Below are 14,787 nucleotides of genomic sequence, written 5' to 3' on the forward strand. Positions count from 1 at the left end.
TGAACATCTGCAAGCCTTAAGTTATAGCACAGTGCCCAAATCACAACTTACCTTTTGAGTAAGTAGAGCCTGAACAACTTGATTAGCTACCTGAAATAAATAAATACAATAGTTTAAGTATGTTTATGCAACCATGTGTGTTTATGCATATCTATACCTTCTTGGCATATCCATACCAATTCCAGTATTTTCATTACTTACTAGTATTTCCATCAGATAATCCTGGTAAGAACATATGAAATGCATGTTAACCACTTCTGTGCTAGTCCTCATTATAAACCAATGTGTATTACATGAATTTCAGTATGACATGATAGGAATTTGGTAAACTTTTGTTATCTCTCCTTTGGACTAAACTTTTGCAGTTCCATATACAGCTTCTGTGCATCAGCATGGATTGCCTGCATTCACTAGCACTCATTTTTACCAGCTGAGGATGGAATCCTGAATGTTTTCATGAAGTTTAATTGTTTCTTGATTCAATATTGACAAAACGGTACATCTATCATGGGAGGCAGAAAACATAAAGTGCCACAGAAAATTAAAGTACCTGCTGTCATCAGAGTGTGGTTGGAAGGCATTCACACCACACAGCATAATTGACTTGAATGAGATTACATGCCATTGATTAGTAGAACTATATATTCAATGGGGAATTTTTGAAGTTATTTATTTTATACATCCCTTCTAATTTATATTTACCGGCAGGTACAGGGGCAGGGAAGGGGAAGAAGGAAGGATGGAATGAGGGACTGAGATAAGATTTTCTGTTGATGGCTTTTAACTTCTATGTTTCTAATGTAATTTAAAACTATATAAGCATATATCATCCATCATACAATGTGTTTGCCTACTTCTCTACTCTTGCATTTAGGCAGAGAAGCTAAAGATCTCACTCTGTGGAAAAAGACAGGAGCTATGATTTCTTGTTTGGCTTTGACTTTCAGAAATCACAGTAAAAGCACAGGCAGATACCACCAAATCTGCATTGATTCTTTTAGCTCTTGGCAAATTAAAGAAAAAAACTCCACACCATTGATGTGAAATGAGTTGTGAGGAAAGAGTCAAAGCTAATTTATTTCTGTGAATAATTCAGTTCTGCTAGATCCCAAAGTTACATTTGATTCATACTCTTATAAAATTGCCTAGTATCATTTTTTCCTCCAAACTGGTCCCTAACTTAAGGCAGCCCCTGGAACAATGGTGCCATAAAATAGCTCCATACATGATTTAACACAAGACATGGACTAATATTAGAATAGCAATAACCAACAGAAGTAAATATGTTACATTTTTGAAAAATCATGTGCATTGCCCTACAGGTTTTCAGGATCCACATCTGACAGTGTTCCTTCTGGCATGTACTTCTAAAGTCTGTTTGCTCTACCTGAAAATTGAACAAACCATACTGAATACATTATTTCTTTACTTTCTGACACAGAGTTACTTTACCAAGGGAGAACTTAAAGGTTCTTTGAAGGGTGTACTAGTCACTCACAACAGTGTAGCCTACAAAATTATTCCTATAGCCTCACACATTGCATGGAGGAGTGTAAATGGCATAATCTTCCAAATGGGAAAAAACAACTTGACAATGCATATGTGACAGATTTTCCAGTTTTGAGTGCATGAAGTTAGGTCTCTAAAAGGAAAGTACCTGTGAGTTATCCATACAGAGATATGCAACTAATTTCTTTACAGAATGTCGTTATTTTATTCTAGTATCTAGCACCTTGGCAAACTGTGTTGCTATTACAATTCAAAGATTTTCAGGTCTATATTCTTGGTTTTCAGTAGGAACAGAGGTGGGAAGCCGTTCATGAAGTGTACCACAGTTACCAGAATTAATTTAGCAGTCAGTAAGTGAAATCAAACTTTTGCATTTCAAATAAGGTTGCCATTCCACTCCTACAGCAGATGGAAATAAATTGCTAAGCTAACAAATCTACTTCATTTTCAATTACAGGTATGAAGAGAAACCACGGATCTGAATGAACAACATAACACAGCACTGCAAAACTAATTGTCACAACTACCAAAAACTGAGGAAACTGAGAACAGAAGGCTGAAGAACTGACTCCTGAGATGCAGAATATACAAAAATCCCACTGATATGAGGCAGACCTGCAGCTCAGTCCCAGGAACCCAGTCCTCGACCCTCGACCACCTCCCTGGAATGTGTTGTCCAGGGAGGTGGTCGAGGCCCCGTCCCTGGGGATGTTTAAGAGCAGGCTGGATGAGGCTCTGTCCAGCCTGATCTAGTGTGGGGTGTTCCTGCCCATGGCAGGGGGGTTGAAACTAGATGATCCTTGTGGTCCCTTCCAACCCTGAATGAAACTATGAAACTATGTAACTATGAAAAAGGAGGTTGTAAAATGACAGTTAACCAAGGTGAAACAAGGAATAGAATAGAGACGGCTGGTTCCTTAGTCTATTAGGTAGCAGGTGATACTGCTTGTCTTCACACTGCCTGTCTTTCCTTTCAACTTCATAGCCAAGATATTTGATGAGGTTTCTTTTCATGGATTGCAATAAAAGAGATTCAGCTTGACTTCTTCCTTACACAGTTATGTTTACATATACATGTTATAAAGTGGTCTTCATATAAAAAGTACAAAGGAAAAAGAATGAATCAAAGAGAAGAGCCTCTATTGTAACATCTATGACACCTTTCACAAATACTGAGATGTTACATAGCTGCCTTGAATGGATGAATTCATACACACAGAAATATTTCAAGCATACTAAAAATGCCTTACATTTTATTCAAATCTTAAAAATATGATGCCTTTTAAAGATAACTTCATATTTTTGATTAGCTAATTCTTAGCACATCGGCATAACTATAATCTACCCTAAATTGCACATTTCCTGCATGTAAGTATGGTGAAGCTTGACAGAAATCTCAGCTGGCACAGTGATGTGAATAAACATGACATTACCACTTACCAGTAAACTGACAGCTGAATTCCAGGATAGGAAACAAGGATTAACCATGTTAACCTCAAACCCCAAAGGTACAAGAAGACAATCCTGGTTTTTCCATTAAATTTTACAGAGACAGAGGGATACATCTATGGAGTACTTCTGAAATTAAATGAGCTCTTTTCTTATTTTTGAAGTACTGGAAGATTTCAGTGACGCTTTCTTCCAAATACTCTTCTGAAGTTGTTTGTATGTACTCTTCAGAGATGAGCAATTACTTTAAAAACCAGTGAATATTTATTAAAATTCATAAAGGGCTTGATTCATCTTTGACCCATAATCTTTTCAGATGACATCTCTATGAACATTTCAATGAATTGAATTTACCCACAGAAATGACTAGAGAATATGCAGTTTTAAGTCACAGGTACAACCAGTCATGTACCATTAAATGTGGGGCATTATATGAATGAAAACAACTGTGTAAAATAATTGCTTGGGGAAAAAAGAAGAGAAAATAATGGCAGGCATAGCTTTAAAAACTCAGCTCTTGTTTGTTTCTGTCACACAAAAAGAAAAATCACAGTGGATATTTTAACTTCTTTCATCTGCAGCTTCATGGCCACCAACACATCAGCAGAAAGTATACTGTGCATAGCAAGTGTCCTTATGTTGCTATAGAGGCCTGAGGGACCAAGCAGGGACACTACTGGCAGAGGGGCCAGATTAAATGATGCTTGAGTGTGCTGAGCAGTTTGCCTTTGCCGAGGGGAGAGAAGCTGCACTCTGAGGATGCTCAATGATGAGTGAAAGATGGCAGCATTCTCCCAATAGTTATCAAATGATGTTCCCAACATTCATTACCTCAAGGGCCTGTCAAGCATTCTAAATATGTAACTACCCAGTATGGCTAGGTATTAGCTTTGGAGGAAAGCGCTCCTCCTTGTGCATCAGCTCAGAAGTTCAACACCCTCATGACTAATTGGACTCCAGAGGCAAAATTAAAATAAAGGTTATAGCAAGCACTCAAATATTTGGTGGCAGGCCTAGCTGTCTTGGGTTTGGGTGTGATCACAGCCTTGTGTTATCAAGAACACCTCTTTAAGCCCAACACATCTCTTTGGGGCAAAATGGTGCTGCAGCACAGATACCTAGCTGTACATGTTATATGTGTTTCCAAAAGGTGCTGGAGGAGTTCTGAAGCTGAAACTAGGGAAGGTCTGAAGAGATTTTCACCTTCAGAAAGTGGGGTTAGTGTGAGCTGTAAGCAGAGGAAGCATCAGATTACAAGGAAGAAATTTTCAAGTGCAAGACTTTTTTCTTTTAATAAAAATATTTATGGAAAGCATTTTAATTGCTTAAGCTCTTCAGTAAGAATCTAAAAATCCCTGTTTGGAAAAGACTGCCACAACACATCATCAGAAGACTCTGTTTGGAAGCAAAAGTTCTCACAATTGTTGATTGTGTGACGCACTAATTACGTTTATGTCTCATCTCATGCTCTCTTTATTGTTACTACAATAAGATAGAGTGAGAATGTGTGATTTCACAGGAAGCTCCACCATGAGAATGTGCTCAGGAAGATGCCAACCTGTAGAAAATGGCAATTCTTGAATATGGCTTTGTTGCTTGAGTCACTGGCAAGAACTTCTTCACTTCAGTGATCAGAATGATTAGGTCCAAGTTTGTGTCAGCTAAAACAATTACGCTTACAGAACCACTATCAAAACATTGTGGTGGCTGAAATGGGAGAAAGAAGAAAAAAAAATGATACTGTGCCATGGGGAAGGAAAAGAGAGATCACTGCACACAAAAGGAAGATAAGCAAACGAAAAAATAAAGCTGGGGAGCACAAAACCACATATGATGAGAAGCAGTATCTCCTGAAAAAGTTGACACAGTAGGAGAAGATGGGCACAGCTGTGATGATATGGAAGAACAGAAAAACAGCTAACAAAATGTTGAAGATAATAACGTTCAGAGTATAGTTTGATATAATTATTTGTTCTCCAAACTAAAACAGCATGTAAGAAACACATCCCTGGCTCAGAAAGCCATCATGTTACTACAAGCACAATAAAAAAGTATCTTCTGTCCTTATAATCTGCCTGGAGTGTTTTTGTGGAAGGGGCAGTTATGGTGCTTTACTCATTTCCAAAATTAATTATGTGGGCAGATTCTGTCCTAGACAAACAGAATAATTTTAAGTTTAGCTCCGTAATTTAAACTAAAGTTAGTAATTATATGGTAATTTAATCCTTATGACTAAAGTATCCAAATATCTTTCAAGTGTGCACTGAATGCAGTAACTCAGGCCAATGCAGAACAAGGCTCTGCTGGTATCTCAGAGCCACAGAACAGGCAGAACATAAGTGAACAGGAAAGTGTATCTGCAAGCATTTTACTCAAGCTCCCCAATAAAACCATGCTACAATGGCAAAAGTACAATTTGCTGATGAAAATCTGCAGTAAACTGGGGGCTTCTTGTGCTAGAGCTGTATTGCTCATGCCAGTGACACTTTAGCAAATGCTGATTTAAAATTTAAAAATCTGGTATGAATTGCCATCTGCTCTCTGTGGTTTGCACACTCAGGCACTCTTTTCTCAATGGTACACCTCAGAAGCTGGTGTAGTTTTTGTTCTGTTTGCATGTTTAGCTACTGTGCCACTGCGCATTCTTATTATGGAATGGCTAAATGATTTCGACTAAGTAACTCTTCAAGCTACTAAAAGTCTTAAAACTATTTTAAAGCTCTTGTGTATGCCAAACAGCTTTATTTCAGGATAAAGGGGAGGAAGAAATAAGCATCAGGATAGGTAAATAGAAAGTTGCATGCAATAGGAGATTGCATGGCTTGAGTGCTCAGAGAGGAACTGATGGGTGAATTACACTGTAAGGTCTGATCAGAAGCTGAGTTGTGTAGCAGGAGTTAGCCAAGGGCTAGGAAAAACACAGCATAAAAAGCTGGGTATGTAACCCTAAGGGGGAGCTGAGAGACTCAAATCCCTTGTTACAGAAAACACTGCACAAGGAAGTTGGGGATCTAGCCACAGCCACCTGTGTTCCACTCTACAGGAAAGAAAGAATACACAGCACCTAATAGGCAAATTATAATTTTCTCCTCCTAATGAAAGCAAATCAGTTTCAAATCTTGGTCACAGGGATAACATCAACTTTTCAGTGAAGAAGTGTGGTCAAAACAGGATTTACAGTAGAGGTCATGAAGAACAGTTATCTATGACTGCCAGGTACATTGTGTCAGAATTAATTAGAATGAGGTAATACTAGGAATTACAGAACAATTTCAATCTTGTGAGATATTCACTTCTATTAATTTCATTATAGTACCAGGTAAGAACAACCTTTTTATCTACCTTACCTCATCAAGACATCTTTCATACTGTTCTCTCTGATTTTCATTTTCCAGAGCCAGTGCTGAATTCTCTGCCTATAGTAAAATACAATAAATAAATAAATAAATACACAAATGAATCTAAGAGTATCTTGTACTACATGACAATCTATAAACATTCTCAGAGTGCTTACTTTGTGTATTTCAAAAGTCAGAATAAAAAGAACCATGGTATTTATTTTGCTGCAAGTTGGTATTTTAAGTGTAACCAGAAGCTACAGTAATTTATGCCATTATTCACACCCTGCATTATAATTTAGAACAATATCAAAGCAGGTACTCCAAGTATTTCCATGATCTCATCTTGTCAGGTGCAATAGAGTTGGCAATGAAACATTATAAAAGACACTGGTGTATCTTTTCTTCCTCCCACTTTTCGGTTTAGAGTGAACTTGCTATGTCAGAAAGTGACCTGGAAGCAGACTGAAGCAGCTATTATCAAACGGAAACAAAAGGCAATCACGTAAACTGTGGCAGCTCTTCATAAGCCTGGTTTCTGCAGTGGATAACTGGTCATGATACAACCAACTGGTGAATTACAGTGAAAGAAGTATTCTACTAAATCTAAATGCAAACTAAGAAGTCAGAATTTTTTTCTCTCACATCTGTCAGTTTAAACACGATACATTTTCCTGTATAGTAGTGCCGTTCATCTATCTTTAGTTTCCATTACACTCGTATTTTTACACAGTGCAGACTTGAAAATGGCACAATCTGGTATGTGAATTACAGTAAATTAATGTATTTCTCTATATATTCTTACAGAATTGGAAAAGAAAAATCTCTTAAGAGTGCTGTATACACCTGCTTTAGAGCTGGCTTCAACTAGTCTTTCATGTCTGAGAAATTAAATTGATACATAAAAATCTACAAGTTAAAACTGGCTCAGGAAACCTCTCTGCCTCCAATGCATAGCTTCAGATTACATAACCGTAACACCACAATCAATGAATTCACATTATTACAATTATTATACAATTTACACTATTTGCTTCACTTAAACCTTCTGTCCACCTATAAAAGTTTAACAAGTGCTGTTTCAAGAGAATTGTTATACAAAACTAAAGTCATAAATATTGTATACATAAACATATACAAATAAACATTTGTAATTTTAGAGGGGCAAAAAGTAATGTATTGTATGGAAAGAATCTATGAAAAGAAACATAGTTCTCTCTTCATTGTTAAGAAAATGATTCAACAAATGAAAATCCCAAAGCCCAATAAACCGATTCATTAACAATAACTTCAAATTCAGTTGGATTCAAAACACATTAGGAAGAAAAAATTAACATATATAATTATCCAGCACATTGAAAGAGAGTAAAGAATAAAAGGGTGGTAAGAAACAAGGGCATATAGAGTTTACTTATTTATAGGTCTAAGTAAACAACTGTACAGCATCAGTGCTTTATCTTGAGGGTACAATCAAAGCTAGCAAAGGTGGTAAAATGCTCTGTATCATATTTTCACAATGTCACCTACCAATGGATTCAACATATGGCTATAAAAAGTCTATGGGTGATCCTGCAGAGAGCACCATGAGGCTGCAAGAAGTGCAGATGCAGAAGTAACAAAGTAGAAGCAGAAGCTGCGAAAGTAAAAGCAGCAGTAAGAAATCAGAAGCTGGAGGTTAAGTAGTCCTCTGAACTAAAAAGGCTATCATATACAGTTATCAGTCTGCTTTTACAGACACATTCTGCTAGGTTGATTGATAACAATAAAGAGATAATTGCTACATAAAAATGCATTTCTGAGTTAAAGATTTTCAGATATTTTCTTTACAAATATCAGCCTAAAATGCCATCCAAAATAAATTCCTGTTATTGCTTTGAAGCAATTATTAAAGGATTAGCCTACCCAGCCTTTATCCCATGCATGTTGGTATACCTATAGGTTTATATTTCTTTTCCATTTTCACTGACATAAGAATCTATTGCATGGTTTTATCCTAAGATAGTTAGGACAGATTGGTCCCTCACACAAGTGTCTAAAAGAACTACAAAACATAGTTACACTATGCAAAATTCTCAGAGAGCTCCCCTCATTTCTTTAACTTCATTTTCTTGGAATGCTGTTAAGGACGTGATATGGAAGCTAAGTCTGCTTGTATTTGTTAGCTGAATCTCTGATTTCAGTGAGCTATTCCTTTACAAATAGCCTACCCAAATTAGGAAATCTGAACTTGACAGCATTATAAATAAATACTACATTTGCCCTCTTATCAAGCCACAGTGGAAACATCTGTATAATATAACCCTTTTTCACACCACTGCCTTTGAAAGTGTAGTGAAAGGATGTAATGTAGTCAATGTTAGCTTGACTTTTGTGCTTCTTGATTGCCAAGCAAATCATGCCTACTTATATGGTATTTTTGTAATGAGGACTGGACTGGAAGGGAACACATGACTGACTTTGCTTAAGATCCTGTGCGAGTTCCCACAGCATGGGAAAAACAGTACTTGATATACTAAACTACTCTATATTGCAACTGAATACTGGATAATAACCTTCATTCCCCCCAAAAGTATTCATTTAGAAAATCTGTAATAGCACTTGTGGTCTCAAACCCCTGGTCTTCTAATCAAAGCCTTTCTCTTTTTAGCAGTAAGTGCTGGCTTTTGATGATATTTTAAGTCTGGTCAATTTTTGCTCAGAGGGATCTGCCTATTGCATATTCTAGGCATCTTCTGCCAGTTAAGCAAAGTAGGTCTCCTTGGAGGAAACCACTATTAAAATTTATTTTCACTTTTATTTTCAGGTCATACTTACACTAGGTTAAGCCTCAATAAGAAGCCCACACTTCTCATGGCTTGAAAGCTATTGCACACTTGGAGGCACCCAGAGGCAGTGGGGGAGAAGCCATGACCCCTAATATACTTACTCCTCCCATACCTAACCTAGCAAGGGACTGCACAAGAAGAAAACCAGCTCACTGGGAGCAGTACTCCCTTAGATATCAACTGATTTCTGTAATGAATTCTAGTTGTAAGTATAGCTGTCCTCCAGGAATTTATGTATATTTTATGTTACACCATCTCTATCCCTCAGCCTCACAAACACTAAAAGTGACACAGCCCTGCAAACTGCTGCAGCGAAGTGACATTCAGCACCTGCCATCAGTGCCTGCAGGCAAGCCTGTCTTTCCTTGTGGGGTCAGCTCTCAAAGCACAGTATCATTCAGTCCACTGAAAGTAACTGTGGTGTAACTAAACATTAAATGAAACATTACATGTTGCTTTCAGATCATTATAGATTCAAGGATGCTAAAATGTCAACACAGAAGTACTTCCTAGTTCCAATTTGGAAGAAAGTACTTTGACAAAGTCTCTCCAAACATTGGAAAATTAAAAGATTTCATTCATGGTTTGGATAATGCTAAACAGCCTGCAATTGCCTAAATTAGAGACAACTGTTCTGAATTGTGAGACTGGATTTATGGGAAATCCATTTGAATGTGAAAACTTCAGACCGCTTTATGTAAAACAGAGGTTGCCTTGTACTGATGCTAAGGTACAGCCATTACAAGAGACTTTGTCAACTCTTATTTTAATCCCTTTCTCAGGATGGAAAACAGCCCTTCTACCTTCAGATCAACTAAGATCTTTCTGGGTTTTCACAGATGTTGAAGAACACAGTGAACTACCCCAAGGGGGAGTGGTTTTGTTCAAGGCTAGCAACAGAGAGACTACACACTTGGCGCACTAAGGTCTCATCCTATTCCTGGTCAACTCCAGAAGAAGCTGCCATGAAGGTAGACATCAGCAGGAATGAAATAAATTGTATGCCTTTCACAATATACAATGTTTTCTTAAAGACTAGACTAGATGATCTCCAGAGGTCCCTTCCAAACCCTATCATTCTGCAAAGCATCTTTAGGGCAAGCAGAAGATCATTTGCTCACAACAATGTGGATCTTGAAGGTCTCTTCCAACTTGGTCTGGTCTATTCTATTCTATTCTGATTTGTTGTTCATTAAGCTATGGAAGAAACAAGCAGGCTTAGCCCTTTACATGCTTTTATACATCTGCTAAATACTGCATCAATAAAGGAAAGCCACTTAGTTACAGTTCTTAAAAACTTCCTAAAATGGTCATGATAACTAACTTCAGTGTACCCACAACACCAAAACACAGGAAGCATCCACTCAGGCAGTAAACCCACCTCAACTTTAAATTCTTGTGAAAATGTATCATTACCTGAAGTCCAAAATGCGTCTCAAAGATATCCTTAGTGACAGGAAAAAGATCAGATACAAGCCCCCCTAACCTGTCTCAAAACAGAGGGAAATGTGGTCTCCCAAAAAGCACCAGACTATACATAGCTGAAATAAAGTTAAATGTATTCTTGCAGTAACACTGACATTTGGGATGATTTCAGGTTAAGGACTGTCTAGTAACTATACTTTGTTCAACATTTACCTGCATTTAGTAGAAGTGGCAGACACAATCTCATGAGAAATTCCTGTGTCCTTCAGATTTGCATCTCTAAGTGGCATTTGGAGAAGACAGCTTTCACTTAACATCCTGCAAAAGCCATTTCTGTGTGCTTCTTGAAAGAGTGAACTGAAGTGCTTAAATCAGTCTTGAAAATAAGATTTGCATTGATGTCCCTAAAGTGTTTTTCAAAAAGTTTAAACTTTACCTTTTTGGGCCTTGATTGTTTAAGTCAAGAGAACAGGAATGACAATATTTTATTACATAACTAGCCTGCTTCAGTGATTAAATTGGGACGTATTTGGTGCACTGGGGCCTTCAAATGAAGAAGCATTTCCTGTAACTATTAGAAAGTCCTCAAAAGACAATCCTCTACACTTTAATAACCACAATGAAATGAATTTAAACACTCAATTTTCTACTAGAGGGAATGAATAAGAGAAGCACATAGGAGACAGTTCTCCTCACTCAACCATTGTAGAGATGTGACAAAAAGAAAGGACGAGAGGAGGAAAAGAGAAGAAAGCAAAGAGCGGGATGTATTTTGCACTGAAGGAAATGATAGAATCATAGAATGGTTTGTATCAGAAAAGACCTTTAAAGATCATCTAGTCCACCCACCCTGCTTTGGCAGGAGATGATGGTCTAAAGGTTGTACGTCAAGTTAGCAGCTTAACATGCTTTGAAGGTATCATCAATAAAGGTCAAGAGAAACAAAGTTATGACAGTGAACTTTAAAATCCCCAACAGAATGCTCCAACACAGGTTACCATGTGCAATTCTTTGTTATTCATACTAAACCATTTGTCCATTTATAGAAAGCTTTATTGATTTACACAGACACTCATTTGTCATGCCCTGTACAGTGTATTAATAGCTGTCCAAGAACTTCAAAGGTGCCCAGCCATTTTTTCTGCTTTCAGCCTCTGACTTTTGTATATTCTTGTGGTTACAGCTTCACAGAGTGCATGAAAGCTCAAACCCTAGGTCAAAGCCTGTTGTTTGTAAAGTAAGAAGAAAGGTCCTTATGGTGTTTTCTTGGTACATTGCTGTTCTAGGAAGACTTAACCACTTGAACCATGTCCCTATCTTTGGTCACTGGAAACTCTCTGTATTATTCTACCCATGTCACACAGGAAACTCTTCCTTTGAAAGACTAATTCAACAAATTGGCAGAGAAAAGTGTAACAGCATAGTTGTGCTGGTTAGTAGTACTGAAAATTATAGTTGTGTTTTTAAATCAACATAATTATAGTAATAAAAGCCTTAATGTAACTCTAGCACTACAAAAATATCTCCACCAGTCACATTTCAGTGCTTTTTCTACCAGCTACAGACAGCTCATTGCTATGAGTAAAATGGGAACTGCATAGTATGATAGTATCAGTCAGGGTTGGAAGGGACCACAAGGATCATCTAGTTCCAATCCCCCTGCCATGGGCAGGGACACCCCACACTAGATCAGGCTGCCCAGAGCCTCATCCAGCCTGGTCTTAAACACCTCCAGGGAGCCTCAACCACCTCCCTGGACAATCCATTCCAGGGCTTCACCACTCTCATGGTGAAGAACTTCCTCCTCACATCCAGCCTGAATCTCCCCACCTCCAGCTTCATTCCATTCCCCCTAGTCCTATCACTACCTGCATCTCATGGCCTGCCTGTCAACTTGTGGCTGTTTCCACCTTGCTTTAAAACACAGGGGCCTTTAGCCTTCCCAGTTGCATCTTTTTCCAATTTCTTTCAGCATGACAAAATAGTATATTCTCTTTAGCCCCACTTAAACATTTGATACATTTTATCTGTAAAACTCTGCCACTGTTCAATTCACAGTCCAGTAAAATATGGCATGAAAGCAGCATATCTGAGGTTAAGTAAGAACATACAGAACCATAAATGTGTTAACTATAATTCTGTCTTTCAAAAGGTCACATTAAACCTTACTGGGCAATACTGGTAGGGATCAGTCTTGCAACTCAAACTTTCAGTAACACATATTTTTAGTTCTTTACTGACACAAAAACATAGTGACATTAGAAAAAGCCACCAACAGATCTCAAAGGCAGTCTATCTCACAGGCCATGCTATAACAGTGCTACCAATGAAAGGGGTTTGTAGTCTCATAGGGAGCAGTAAACCCTTCTTCTCCTACAGCGTGATAGAAATCAGAAGATATTTTTTCCAACATCAGAGAGTTAACCTTTTAAAATTACATAAAAACTTGTGTTTCAACAGTCCTAACAAAAAGCAACCCAAGGCCTGTGAAGATGCATGTGATGTTTTTACTGATGAGCTGACTCATGTATTTAAACAAGAATTTGCACTGGAAATTACCTAACAGCATTAATTGTGTGGATTCATGCTGCCAGAGATCAGAAGACAGAACTTGCTTGTTTATCTGCAAACATGCAGCAGACTGCAGGGAAAGACTCTCATCCAGGGTCATAACCACAGACCTCTTTTCATGTTTGCTAAGTGTTCCCCAGTTCTCACAAGAAGAAACAATGTGTTTGACCTAAATGATAAAGCCTCCTTCTTGAAAGAAAGGGATAACTAAAGGTGAATTCTTTGTGCCTACTTATATTGGATACAGGTGCTCCTGCTCTGGCAGGGGGGGTTGGACTAGGTGATCTTTTGAGGTCCCTTCCAACCCCTAACATTCTGTGATTCTGTGATAAACATCTGAATGTCAGTAGCTGAATCAAACCAAAACCAAATGAGATACATATACAAGCTCATGGGGAAGTCTTATTAAAAAAATGGCTAAAAGTAAAGCTCATGTTCCTCTGTGGTGTTTTGGCTTTTTTTTTTCCTTTGAGAAGCTGGAGCTGAAAATTTTAGGCTAGTTCTAAAATGGAGGTATTTGCCTTTTTGATTTTGATTAACTCTGAAGTAGTTAAGCATGACAAGCCTTTAAAACCTTCAACATTTTCCCTTCTGACACCATAGAAATGTCTGGAGCTGACATTTTAAAGAGGTTAGGAACAGATCTAGCAAAACAGACTGCATTATAATCCTAGGTTTATCTTCCAGCAAATAAATATCTAGGCTACTAATGAATATATCAATAATGGCTTTTTATGTTTATTTGCATGCAAACTGTAGAAACCAGCAAATATAAAACAGACTTGCAGTATGTTCACAGGTAAAGCAGTGTCAATAAAAAACTTTGAGCAAATAGGTTAAAATTATGAATGATGTCTTTCCCCCCCCCAAAAAAAAAAAAAAAAAAAAAAATTATTTCAAATAATGATATGCTAAGCATTTTGTGAGGATGTGAACCAGGCCAAAACATCAGAGACCACAAAGCCATCACAAATAAAAGACATAAGACTGATTTTTTAATCATAGTGTAAGTCAGGGTTGGAAGGGACAAAAAGAATCATCTAGTTCCAACCCCCCTGCCATGGGCAGGGACACCCCACACTAGATCAGGCTGCCCAGAGCCTCATCCAGCCTGGGCTTAAACACTTCCAGGGACGGGGCCTCAACCACCTCCCTGGACAACCCACTCCAGGGCTTCAGCACTCTCACGGTGAAGAACTTCCTCCTCACATCCAGCCTGAATCTTCCCACCTCCAGCTTCATTCCATTCCCCCTAGTCCTATCACTACCTGAGATCCTAGGAAGTTCCCCCCCCAGCCTTCTTGTAGGCCCCCTTCAGATACTGGAAGGCCACAATTCGGTCACCTCGGAGCCTCCTCTTCTCCAGACTGAACAGCCCCAACTCCTTCAGTCTGTCCTCATAGGAGAGGTGCTCCAGTCCTCTGATCATCCTCGTGGCCCTTCTCTGGACATGCAAGGAACAGGGGGTGTGTAGCATGAAATTAGTTTAGTTTCTGATTTTCTAATATTTACTATTGGTGATCCTTCCTCTTAGAAACTGTAAACCAGAAGCAGCTGTTCCATCTCTTCTCTTTCTCTTATGTGATTTGTTCTGTTATGATGTTCTCGATTAAGAAATGAGAGCATTTCACTCCGACTGACTTACTGTGCTTCCCCATGTAATATTAACA

The 14,787-nt window shown here is 38.2% G+C and overlaps 1 protein-coding gene across 7 annotated transcripts in view; it reads right to left on the bottom strand.

The window, feature by feature from the left end:
• NCKAP5 (NCK associated protein 5) overlaps positions 1-14,787 on the bottom strand; it is a 531,557-nt gene that overhangs the window by 97,930 nt on the left and 418,840 nt on the right. For all 7 annotated transcript variants that reach the window (XM_068139093.1, XM_068139094.1, XM_068139096.1 and 4 more), the window contains 2 exons: positions 6,306-6,374; positions 52-90 (listed from right to left, as the gene is read on the bottom strand). In XM_068139093.1, the coding sequence (XP_067995194.1) occupies positions 52-90; positions 6,306-6,374 (108 nt within the window). The remainder of the gene's footprint in view (positions 1-51; positions 91-6,305; positions 6,375-14,787) is intronic.

The sequence above is a fragment of the Melanerpes formicivorus genome, unplaced genomic scaffold (assembly GCF_026170545.1).
Source record: "Melanerpes formicivorus ecotype bairdi unplaced genomic scaffold, bMelFor1.0.p_v2 SCAF_5, whole genome shotgun sequence".
Classification (NCBI taxonomy): Eukaryota; Metazoa; Chordata; class Aves; order Piciformes; family Picidae; genus Melanerpes; species Melanerpes formicivorus.